Genomic DNA, 12,954 nt, shown 5'->3' with positions numbered 1-12,954 from the left:
ACAAAAGCTCACAGAACTGGACCGCGAGTGCTGAAAAGCACGTAAAAAACGCCTGTCCTGGGTTGCAACACGCACTACAGAGTTCCAAACTACCTCTGGAAGCAACGTCAGCACAAGAACGGTTTGTCGGGAGCTTCATGAAATGGGTTTCCATGGCTGAGCGGCCGCACACAAGCCTAAGATCACCATGCGCAATGACAAGCGTCCGCTGGAGTGGTGAAAAGCTCACCGCAATTGGACTCTGGAGCAGGGAAAACACGTTCTTTGGAGTGATGAAGCACACATCTGGCAGTATGATGGACGAATCTGTGTTTGGTGGATGCCCGGAGAACGCTACCTGCCCCAAAACATAGTGCCAACTAAGGTTTGGTGGAGGAGGAATAATGGTCTGGGGCTGTTTTTCATGGTTCGTGGTAGTGGAGGCTGGTGCGAGGAACAACAGGAGGACTGACTCATTGTAATGTCTGGAATGGCGTCAAATATGTGGTTCCCATGTGTTTGATACTGTTCCATCTATTCTATTCCAGCCATTACAATGAGCCTGTCCTCCTATAGCTCCTCCCAGCAGCCTCCTCTGGTTCCTGATTACTACAAGTTTACTGTAGATAGCTGGCTATACTAACTTAGCAATACATTTTTTTTATCTGACATGGCTAATGTCAGTGACTGACATTATAAGAGAAAAATTGCTGATGCACAATCCTATTTCGAAATTGCACCTTGTGAATTATACTATTCTAACTCTCAACAGTAAGTTGAGACCAAGGCTGAGTTCCTAGCCAAAATAAATAAATAAATAAATAAATACATATATAGATATATTATTTTACTCTGACATGTCACGACCCACCATTAACATGTTCATGATGACCCATACTTTAAGAAAGACTGTGTGGGGAAGGCCCATAGTACTCTAGTCTAGAGGAATGAACTAGAGTACTATGGACTGGGCTTTTCTGATATGTGGGACAAGGAGTACAGAGTGCATTCCAATCTAGGGCGGAGGAGAGGGGGAAGCAGAGAGTAATAGGCACAGTACAGAGGAGTGTCAAGGCCTGTTTTGGTTCAGGCAGTTAGACAGGTGGAGGCAGCTGTGGAGGCAGCAGGGGCCCTGACTGACCTGGCAGTGGGGGCAGTTTGTCCTCTCTGGCCAGTGGCTGGTCGCTGATGGCCTGGATTAGGGCCTCCTGGGAACCTTTAACAGGAGTCGACATCACCCCGGGCTTGGAAATCCTCTCCTCATCTCGACTTCTGTGGCTAGAAAAAGAAACAGTTGATTATTTATTTTGGGTTTGTTCATTATTTCCTTTGTAGGCCTAACATGTGAGATGAAGAATGGTAGCAATTATGAAGAGAGAATAGAAAGGTGGATGGATGAACCCTGAGTCTAATTATTTATTTATTTTAAGTATAGGAGACAAAACAATGTCACACGACCTCTGCACCCTCTCCACAGAGAGCTTCCTACACAGGCTGCTTGGAGAAGGTCCTGTTGTTTTATCCCAGGGACGCAGCCACAGTGACGGAGTGTGTGATCTGTGTGTGTTGTTATGAGAGCGTTGTGTTACTGACATCACAGCGTGGAATGAGTGATAAGGCACTAGGAACAGTAAAGAACGGCCAAAACAGTAAGGAGTTAAAAAGGAGAACGGCCGTCTTCGACTCAAACTATTTGAACTACACGTTTATAGGGTCCGACCTAGTCTCTGCTGGCCTCGGTTTCACCTCTGCATCAGCAGCAGAGCAGACTCCAGGTGCTTTCAGCTATGTGGTCTACAGAATCCTCTCAACCCTACAGTATCACTGACAACCACACAGAGACCAGAAACACTACTCAGTCATACAGAAGCAGACATTTTTCAAAAAATGTTTTGATTGAGAGCTGTGTGCATTACAAATGATTAATTCCATTTCCCTTCTCAACCTTTTAACCAAACCACAGCAGCAGTACTGTATACCTGCCAGAGCCAGTCCCAGCTCCAGCTCACCACAGCCAGTGTTCAGATTCAGATGTGTGAATGCCGTGCTCCGTCTCTGCAGCTCTATTCGGCTGCTTCTTAGAACAATGGGTTCGAATTCCAGCCTGGTCACATGACCCCGAAGCTGGCACAGGACTCCAGCCAGCATCCAGCAGCTTTTTACTCAGGAGGAATGTAGCGGTAAGCTACACTACAGCTGGACTGTGCCACCATCTTACACCCAACACTCTCCCTCCCTCACACAGGACTTTAACAGGATAACATACACTCACTCTCCCTCACACAGGACTTTAACAGGATAATATGCACTCACTCTCCCTTCCTCACACAGGACTTTAACAGGATAATATGCACTCACTTCCCAAAGACAAAATCAGACTCAAACAGCAGCAAACCAAAACCTATTAGCTTGAAAAGTGAAATGGGGATCCTTGCCTTCCTAACATTCAATATCCTGTCTTTGTGAGAACAAATGAAAACACTCCATCAAAAGTGAGGAAACAAATGGGGGGGGAAAATACACACACATTTCCTAGACGCAAAATGCTTCTTTTTTAGTTGAGTTGAGTCAGCGACAACTTAAGATTTAAGATTAATTCACAACACATGGACCTAATTTCATCCTCATATTGAAAGAAAAATGGAGACTACCTTTTGATAATCCATATCTATTTCATACTTTGAATGAAAACTACAAGTGACAAATTGCAATTGCAATTATTCAACAGTGAAACTCCTGATAATGTGTTTGTAGTTCAGAGTGCATTGGGGACTGTAGAAATAAAGATATATTAAAAATGGCTGCAGTACATGCAGAGCAGTCTGCGCTGCAAGGGACGAATTTCAACAAAGCTGTAATCGCCTGTCTGTCTGTCTATTTGTCCGTCCGTCCGTCAGTCAGAGCGGGCCTATTGGCCGGTCCTGGCAGCAGCCCTTGTCCCCGTCCTAAATCTCCCGTGCCCTCCCTGCCCTGTCCTGGGTGAAATGGTGTTAAGAGGCAACACATCAACTAAACAGAAATTCCTACGTAGTGCTGTCCTTTTACCTTGCCTCCCTCCCTCCCTCCTTTCTCTGCTCTCCTTTTCTAAACACAACAGTACACAAGGATCAAAGCACAAATCTGCAATCTGTTTCCTTATTTCCTCCTGTGGCGTCAATCTAAGGTTACACTGTATAAATGGACATCTCAACCCAATAATCTTGTTGTGATAAAATGTGTTTTGCATCATGGAAAGAGGGATACTTTAATTTTGTAATTCCCATAGACCACTGTCGTAACAACCATCTAAAATGGGACTGTTGCACAGCTATATTTTGTTATTTGAGGAAAATTCCTTACAAAACTAAATGCAGGAGGCTAACTAACACTATTTCACAGTTCAATGAGGTACTCTCACAAATACGTTTTTTTATTTCAACTTTATTTACACAGGTAAGTAAACTAGTCAAGTCTTGATTACAATGACGACCTGATGGTATATTAGGGAATGTATTCTCACAGGGACAAGAGAAACATTTCACTATAGAGAAAACCTCAACTATGTGAACTGTCTGATTCTGGGGCAAATCTCTGTGGGAAGTGTGTCAAATTCCTGCCTGGCCTCCTGCATAGCAAATACATACTGTGATGAGTCCTGCAGGCATACTGGTCTGGTTATAGCCAATCCCTGCTGACACTCACCATTTAGTCCCTCTTGACTGACATTCATAAAGCGCAAACAGAGTATGGCTTCGAACTAAACTAGCAACATTCAAACCAAGTGCTCAAGGCTCATCAATACAAGGTTCAGGAATACAACATGTATTATGTTACTCATTGTGTACGCACACAAAGACAAGTAACACCAATTCAATATCCCCAAACCTAAAGGCTAACTCTGGAAAGAAAACGAGACAGAAAGACAGTTTATTGACCTAAGTACTAACCTAAACTCTAGGATGGTCTCAACAACTACTGGCAGGGTGTTTTTGTGACATTGTGACACTTACAGTGGGAGTATTCTGTGTAAGAATGTCCCTGCGTTCCTGCATTGAGACAAGAATTGTTATTCCACAGTGATGTTGACAGTTACATTGGGGCTGATTTACAGTAGTTGGTTACTGGAGTGGCTTGGTGACAAACAGGCAGCTGTAAATCACTAACAATTGGTCCCTCCAGATATCTAGCATCTATCTAGCCAGGCATTCATTCCAGCCTCTGATGACAAACTGACTTTAAAGCCATTACACAATTTTGCCATTCATCTGATTCCATATGGGCTGACAGGGCTTGGGGTTTAGACCCAGAGCATTGAGGAGAGACCAGTACCGCTATGAAGTACCAACCAACCGGCTGTTAGTTTTCCCATTTCAGATCAATGGTACAGCTGCTTATCTGCATTAACGCCATCATATCAGGATGTCTAAACACTACAGTACAGCAGCACTGAGGAAGGAGCTAAAGACAAGGTACAACAGGGGGCTAGGGGATGCTAAATCTGTGTGAGATCTCTGTCAAATAAATAGGACTGTTCACTGTGATTCAAAAAGAACGCACAGAACCAATACTTGCAGAATCTGAAATGAGCAGGGCATTTTCAGGTATCTAACCCTCCATACATGTGCTCTGCAGCAGAAATAGCCACACCAGGAGAGGACAGAGGACATGGTAGAGTTTGGAAGCAGAACACTTGACTTGTGTTTCGTTTTGAATCCAGGGCTTTCTTTTCTACAGAGCCTCTCCTCCAGGGCTCAGAGCCTTTCGCCAGAGAGAGAGACACACACAAAGCTCCATCTGGGCAATCCATCCCCATCCTGGTTAATTGCTGTGATACGGCAGGCCGTGTGATCAGAAACCAGCAGCAGCCTTTCCTTCCACAGCTCTATCCCTCCCTCCAGCCCCTCTGGGGTCAACACGCCACATAGTCAGTCTGAGAGGAACTGTCAAGCCTTGCTCTGTAAAGGCACCTCATCTACTGGTCTACTTCTCTGTATAGCGACTATCTACTTAGTCAGCTACGCAGGCAGCTATGCAGGCAAGCCAGTCGCCACTACTACATGTCTGTCAAAGCCGGTTACTGCATCTCTCCACTGCTTTCCATGCAAACTTACGTTAGCCTCCAACTGAAGAGATGGAAAGAGAAAATTGTGCAACAGAGGAAAGAAAACACAAGACATTCAATTGACTGGGAAAATGGAAGAAATGAAGCACATGTTAATATTTAGACAGTTTATCAAATATATAGTTAACATTGTACTGACTGATGCTTTGGCCCATTCCAGGCTGGTGGTGAGGGTTTAGGTTGTGATGAGTTATTATGGACACTGTATATAGGGTGACTATATGGTGAGCTATAGGGAGGGGTGCAGGGGACGGGACATCGATGTGGAAAAGCATCAATATCCTCTCCTCTGGCTCGCTGTGACCTCTGACCCCTACAGCAGGTCATTATGGGACTGCTGGGCTTATAGAGGCACATCTTTCTGTTCTATTCATCCTGTCTTCATTATCTATTGATACACAGCCCTCTAGAAGTGCTGGCGATTAACACTAACAAACCATTTACAGGCTTTAACATGACACATGATGAGGCTTGAGTTGCAGCGCTGTGGGTGTCTGTGTGATATGTATGACAGCTGTGTGTCCCATGAGGATTGTGCAATATATACTGTATGTGTGTGTGTTTTCCTTACCTGCCATTGCTAATCTGCCGTGGTGAGTGTCGGGAGGGGTCCGAGGGCTCAGACCGGGTAGGGGAGCGGGATCGACTGCCCCGTGCTCGATCATGGGATCGAGTGGAATGGTCTGAGGTCAGTGAATGAATTTCTGAAATGTCTGTTAGAACAAAGTGGTGTTTAATATGGCAATTGAACCATGACAAGTAAACTAAGAAAAAAAGAAAGTAAAAAAAAGAGAAGAGAAATCAGTGGAAAAAAGATTAAGTAGTAAGTTTTCCTTTTCAGATACCTCTGGGAAATTGCACCCACATAATATCATGCCATATTGTGAGCTAAACAAAATGGTGTTAATCAATATGAGGTCGTTAAAACACGAGATTGATTGAGGTTAACGTCCTGTAGATAACGCACAGAGCTCCATCTCACCGTCTCGGTCGGAGTTGTTGCCGGAGGGAATGCTGTCGTCCATGTCGGGGATGTTGAGCAACGTGGCTCTGTCGTCTCTCTGCACCACCATCTTTAACTTGCCCTTTGACCTCTCGATCAGCTTCTTAGCATCTATTAGCGACAGGTTCTCGGTCACTGTGCCGTTAATCTGAAAAAAAGAAAGAGGCTGTTTAAGGAAGATTCTCATCATTGTACAGTTTAACTTTGGACTCGTGCAACAGCACACATACACCAAAGCCATACAGTACAAGACCTATAATGACGTTTAAAAATGTATGATTTTAGCAAATGTTCCACATGCTCAGTGCTTTACGTATGGTCACTTGCAGTGAGACTGAACACATTATATGTTATTGCATAAAAATGAAATCACCACTCCCTTGTTTAAAATGTTTATAATGGAAGTCTCACAACCACATGTTATCCCTCTTTCTTGTACACGCTTTCATAGTTACTACATTTGGAAGACTCGAGTTCGATACAAGGACTCTCTTTTGAACACAGTGAAGTGGACTAAAACAGTCAGAGTCCAGGGTGTACCTTCTTGTGATGAGGTAAATGTTTCCCATCAGCGACTGACTAGTCAGGAACAAAAGCGAGTGAAGGAATGCATGGAACGCATGGCCCTGCTTGAGGACTGAGTAGCATACTAATGAACGTTGAACTCCCATTACAGGCATCTCTCTGAGGGAACATATAAACAGCGTGGCGAGAAGTCATAGTGAAACAGTGTGTTGTGTTAATGAAGTCAGTATGACATTGTACATCCCTCCCCTCTCTAAGTCTTTGTGAGGCCCTGGCAACATTCCACTATTTACACGAGCTTACTAGTGAATGCAGGCCCAAAATATTGCCTCATGTGAAGTGGTATGCTTAGTATATATCTGCCATGAATCTCAGCTCAGTCCCCGTTTCTTTGAGTGCCCGTCACAGGATTTGAACCGGTGGCATTCCTACTCCAGGTAATCGTCTATAACGACCAGCCCCATCATGTCTCTGGTTCTCACCTTCAGCACCACGTCTCCCTCCTGGATGTTTCCGTCCCGTGCTGCTAGGCTCTCTGGGGAGATGTCCTTCACAAAGATGTGGCTGGCCAAACGCAGACCATACTCTACTTTAAACAACAACAAAAAAACAATATTAGCAAAGTACTGTGCAATACCACACCTTAAACTGTAGGGTCAAACTGACAATGCAAAGGAAAGAAAATCGGGCCTCCCGAGTGGCGCAGTGGCTTAAGGTACTGCATTGCAGTGCTAGCTGTGCCACTAGAGATTCTGGGTTCGAGTCCAGGCTCTGTAGCAGCCGACCGCGACAGACCCATGGGGCGGCGCACAATTGGCCCAGCGTCGTCCGGGTTAGGGGAGGGTTTGGCTAGCCCAGAAAGAAATCATTCATGAAGGTGCCCACCTTCATTCTTGCGGGACTTGACAAGGGTGACTTTGGCGGGGCGAGACGGTGTAGAGGAACCTTGGGATCGGCCGGAGCGGGGCGAGATGCTCCTCTCTCGCGAGGCACTGTGTTCCCGCCGGCTGCTGTTGCTGCGTTCACGCTCGCGGTCGTTCGTCCGCCTGCTGGCCGTGCCGCCGCTCGTTGCTCCGTAGGCGCTGGTGGGCCCGCTGTGCGGCTCGCAACCATCGTCTTCATCCGTGTCCTCTTCCTCGTGCTCGGACATAGTCTCCCTGTCTCCCGGGCGGGACACCGGGATCTGAACCTTCCGTTTTCTTCTGATCGTCTGGGGGGGAGAAAAGGATATATCATCATTCTCAACCACCTCAAATGACCTCTTATCAACTCAATGAAGTGAGAAACGTATCTAAATCCCTGGGGTGGCATTCATAGAAGAGGAATGTACTTGCTGAGGATGGAGGACCATAACATGAAAGGTTAGCCTGCTGGCCATTCCCGAGGAATACAACTCACTATTTTTGCATTCTTTCCACTCTTCCGAAGCTGCTGCACTGCGTACGCATGCTCTACGTTATCCATGGACACCGCATTGACCATTACCACACGGTCATTTTCCCTGGAAGGAGAAGAGAAACAAGGACGCTCAATCACGGTCAGGATCTACATTGACCACTCCCAAATCAAGACCATAGCGGTAACACATAGGGCTGGTTACCCAGACACAGATTAAGCCTTGTCCGGAACTAAAAATCAGGCTCACAAGAAAATCTCAGTTGAAAGTGTTTTCTGCACTTACGATAAGAGTCCTTCTGCTGGGCCTCCCTTCAGGACGTCGGAGATGACAATGGAAGTCTCACCACTCTGGAAGTGAGGGTTGTCCCGGCCCCCTGAGATGGCTATGCCGAACCCAAACCCTGGGGCCTGCACACATCACACACACACACAACAGAAGTTGGAGACATGACGTCTGGGACAACAGTGCATGTTTTCTTCATTTTATCCATCTGGGAGTTTTGCCTGAATGCACTTGATGAACATAACACTGTACACAGTAGAAGGATACATACTTCCTCAGTTTAGTTAGTATAGCAGATTTAATACATAGAAAAAAAACACAGCTACTCGAGACTCTAGTCATTTTATTTAAGCACAGTCAAAAGCTATAAAACCATCCCTTCATGTAGCCTAGATATAGCAATAGGATTAGTATGTGTTATGTCCATGGTTGTCTTCAGAGAGAGAGAGAGAGAGAAAGAGAGAGAGCGAGAGCGAGAGAGGGGAGAGAAGAGCGAGAGGTGTCTGGCACAGTGATCTGATCTGCTCTCAGGGCTCTCTCCTCTCTAGTCAGTCTGTCACCTCTGACTGTAGCCTCCATTATCACAGCCAGCCTGACTCTGTCCTGACTCCTGATCTCCTGACAGATGGCCAGGCCAGGACGCCACTCAGGACTGGAGACCGAGAGGAGAGACACTTATAGTAACCGTGGTGGTGATACGCTCGCTGACACAACCACACATTGACAGCATGCCTCTAGCCTGGTCCCAGATCTGTTAGTACTGTGTAGGCAACTCGTATGGTTGTTGTTATGTTATTAAACATTGCACTCTTCCAGACAGCCAATGAGATAATCCCAGTCAACAATATGTCTACACGTCACCTGAGGTTACACTAGTCTAGTCCTGTGAGTGTATGTCATTGAAAGGTCTTAACACCACATTTTTTACAACATGCTTACTACAGTGCAATCATGGGGTAAACTAATTTAAGTGGTAGGCCTATACCAGTGTAAGTGGGATAATAATATGGTTTTGTAAAGGGAGTGGGTGGTGCCAGAGTTATGCCTTCACCACTGTCGTGATTCTACTCGTTACAGTAGTTGTTTTGCTTTCCAATGCTCTAGTGTAGGGGTTGTTAAACTATTTCAGCCTGGGACCAAATGAGAATTTCTGTGTTTTCCTGGGACCAAAGCTCCTGAAAACAGGCCCCCAAGGGGGCCTTAAGCGAGATTTGGTTCGGGGGGCCCACCTCACCTTGCGGGCAAAACATTTTTGAAAGTTAATTTTGTGCAATTCTACACATTTGCCATGGGACATAGAGAAAATGTGTCTGTTTTGAAGCAAGTTTCATCCAATTGTACACATTTTGCCATGACTTCTGCCATGTATCTGAGTGTGAGTGACTAACAAAATCACGGCTTCAAATATGCCTGTAACAGGCAGCATGCCGACCTGTTCCCTGTCCTGTCTCTTAAACAATGACAATACAGGGTTATTATACCCCTACCCATAGTGCATTTGACCAATGAAAACAAGGCATTTCACATTCAAAAGACATGAATTACAATCTAAACGTCCTTCAGATCATAAACATACTTGAATATATACCAGCACATATCTCAATAACTGTCCTAAACCATGGTTAATGAATAACTAGACTTTGGGGATACGCGCTACAACGCACCCCACCTGCCCGTCAATTCTCTGAACAGGAAATTAACAGAACAATCTTCAATAAATGAGGAAATACAAGGTATTCGCACACATTTCTGACAATCTACATTCACATTTTAATTAGTAAACAATATCACATTGTACTTTTGATCACTTAATGTATGACCAGAAACAGCCTATATTAAAATCGGGAGATGCAGCACAACAAGAGTCTTCCGCAGAACTAACGGCCGGCGCTCCCAACTCACTCTTAACACACCGTTTCTCACCTTTTACAGATGACCAGCAACAATCAAGAGGACATCTCTAACCCACATGATTATCAATAAATAAATGTGCTTCTCATCAACAGTAAATCATCGTCAGTGTCTGGTTATTCATAATTTCTTTAATTCAAGTGATGGAGGACATGGGACAATCATCACAGTGACTGACATCACAAGAGAAAAACTGCTGATGCACAACCACATTTAGAAACTGCACCTTGTGTATTCTACTATTCTAACTCTCAACAGTAAGTTGAGACCCAGACAAAAAAAGTATTGGCAACAGTGTCAGTGAACTCTAATTTGAATAAAAAAATGATGAAATCCATGGATTTAAAAAAAGACAAATATTTATATAGGGTACTAGTAGTGATGGGCAGGAAGAACATTGCTACAGTTACATATCAGGATATTATTTTTGACCACATATCGTATCTTTTTGACAATAATTGCAATAGTATTTTATTTAGTTGAGTTATTTTTGCACATTTTATTTCCATGATTGATCACTTGTTTACTCATGGCTTTCTCGACCCTCTGCAGCAGACATATGGTAAGCAATATGTTCAGAACATCGAATTGCAATAAAATCACAGTATCGACTCGCAATACATATAGAATCGTGAGAATTGCAATACATATTGTATCGGTACCAAAGTATCGCGATAATATATCGTGAGGTCACTGGCAATTCTCAGCCGTAGGTACTCACATAGACCAGTTCATGTGTAGTCTACACAACATACAGTATTCCCTGTGATCCTGGAGTGTCATGGGGATGACTGCCAACAGGAAGAGAAGAGAAACACACAGGAAGAGGACGCTATATAGCTCTCTCTTCCTCACCGCAGCTTCCTGACATCTGTATGCTGGGCCCATTGTGTGTTTCATCAGCACACTTCCTGATCCTGCAGCTGGCCTTCCCGGCACTGAGAGAGAGGGATGATGATGTAGGGATGGAGAGGGCTACATAGGAACGGAGAGAGAGAGAGAAACGGAGAAAGGTAAAACACTTACTCTGTGAAGGGTCACTGTGTGCTGTTCCCATATTACAGTTTCCTCCATCGCTGCGCTCTAAGACAGGGAGAGAGAGAGAGGGAGAGAAATGTCACTATCATTAGGGTAATGAGGGTAAGCGGTTAACACTGTGATAATGAGCATTCTGAACCAGGGTAAAAGTCCACGGGAGGTAATGTATACAGAGTAAAAAAACGAAACTCAAAATGAAAGGATTTTCTTCTAAAGGTTGACAGAGAGATTGAACTTGTGGTAGACCTCGGAGTGTCTCTGGGTGGCTGGATACTCAGTCATGGTTTTAAAAGCCTATCATGTGCTCCCTCCGTTTGCAGAGCACTTGTGATGGTCTGGGTTTCATGCCGAGAGGAGAGGAGGCGGAGGCTGCCTGGAGGGCAATGCTCTTTACTGGGTACCCAGCGGATTGACAGAGAGAGGAGAGAGAGAGAGCCTGAGGACCATTATACCCCAAACACTGACTGACTGAACCACAGACCACTGGGATGTTCACCACTGCAGTGTTACTTAACACACAGACATGCACACACACACACACACACACAGCAGCAGCTTCGCCACCGTTGGTTCCCACATGTCCGTGTTACTGCATCACTGGGGGTGAGACAGACCCTGGAATTGCTTGCACTTTTGTGAGTACCAATGTGAAGTGTAATCTGCAAACATTATAGACGTGTGTTGCACAGAGTAGACAGCCCGCACAGATTCAATCTGGTTTACAGTGCAAGAGAACGTTTGTTTGCTATAAAAAGATGGACAATCTTCAGTTTGTTTTGAGGTTCATCCTAGGTGAGAAAGGTCTACCTGGACCTCGGTGCTGCTTGCCAGTGTGGATTAAGCTAAACAGTAACACAAAAGGAAACACCAGCGACCAGACAGTGGTGGTGAATTCATCACACAAGCAGGCAGCTCCCTCCCTCTCTGGGTCTAACACTGTCCTCTGTCCTGTCCTCTGTCCTGTCCTCCCCACAGTAAAGCTCCACCCGTGACTGCGTTTTGGCCTGCAGCTGTAAATCACAGCTCTGCACCCACAAATCCACTTTTAGAAGTCTGACTGATGCACAACAAGCCCTTCTGGTATCCTGGCATTTAGCTGTAATGATACAGCTGCTCTAATGCAGAAGACCTGCGCTGGAGAAGAAAAAGAAAAACAAGCAAATACCTAACAACATTATGACCAACCTCCTCTTCATCCCCATCATCACAGTAATCATCCTCAGGACTACTGCGGTCTCCTCTAGACAGTTCATGTTTTGTCTGGCTAATGCTGAGTGGACCTGGTGAAGACAGCACAAATATGAGTCCCGGGTATTTGGTGCGGGGCCCAGAAATGGAGATGTTGGTTTGGGAGAGCTGAGAAGCAGGGTGGAGACAGCCATGGAGTTCACAATAAGTGACACAGCATAGCCTTCTTTCATACGAACATGTCTGGAATGGCCAGACTGGGAATATTATGCTAATATTATATGACTAAGAAGTTACAGGAATAACATGACCAGCAACATGCATTTTTCCTCAGAAATCCTGTTTGACTCAGTGTGTTGTCAGAGTGTGGGTAGGAGACGGGCTAATGTTGTCAGAGTGTGGGAAGGGAGAAGGGCTAGAGTTGTCAGGTTGTGGGTAGGGAGAAGGTCTAGAGTTGTCAAGGTTGTGGGTATGTACAATACGGTCGTTTTGCCAGGGTATGGGTATGTACAGTACGGTTGTTTTGCC

At 45.1% G+C, this 12,954-nt stretch overlaps 1 protein-coding gene across 45 annotated transcripts in view; it reads right to left on the bottom strand.

Annotated features, from left to right (window-relative positions):
- The window catches only part of tjp1a (tight junction protein 1a), a 184,794-nt gene that overhangs the window by 32,275 nt on the left and 139,565 nt on the right, over positions 1 to 12,954 (bottom strand). For 26 of the 45 annotated variants that reach the window (XM_090238471.1, XM_090238475.1, XM_090238480.1 and 23 more), the window contains 8 exons: positions 11,227 to 11,283; positions 8,290 to 8,414; positions 8,007 to 8,109; positions 7,494 to 7,818; positions 7,091 to 7,197; positions 6,063 to 6,231; positions 5,652 to 5,793; positions 1,121 to 1,257 (listed from right to left, as the gene is read on the bottom strand). In XM_090238471.1, the coding sequence (XP_090094597.1) occupies positions 1,121 to 1,257; positions 5,652 to 5,793; positions 6,063 to 6,231; positions 7,091 to 7,197; positions 7,494 to 7,818; positions 8,007 to 8,109; positions 8,290 to 8,414; positions 11,227 to 11,283 (1,165 nt within the window). The remainder of the gene's footprint in view (positions 1 to 1,120; positions 1,258 to 5,651; positions 5,794 to 6,062; positions 6,232 to 7,090; positions 7,198 to 7,493; positions 7,819 to 8,006; positions 8,110 to 8,289; positions 8,415 to 11,226; positions 11,284 to 12,954) is intronic. The other 19 variants (XM_090238485.1, XM_090238488.1, XM_090238472.1 and 16 more) reach the window with 1 other exon arrangement.

Source organism: Oncorhynchus mykiss, chromosome 6, assembly GCF_057628025.1.
Source record: "Oncorhynchus mykiss isolate SJ-2025 chromosome 6, ASM5762802v1, whole genome shotgun sequence".
NCBI classification, from domain to species: domain Eukaryota; kingdom Metazoa; phylum Chordata; class Actinopteri; order Salmoniformes; family Salmonidae; genus Oncorhynchus; species Oncorhynchus mykiss.
The sequence above is the reverse complement of the archived record's forward strand: the minus strand, read 5'-3'. Positions and strand labels throughout refer to the sequence as shown.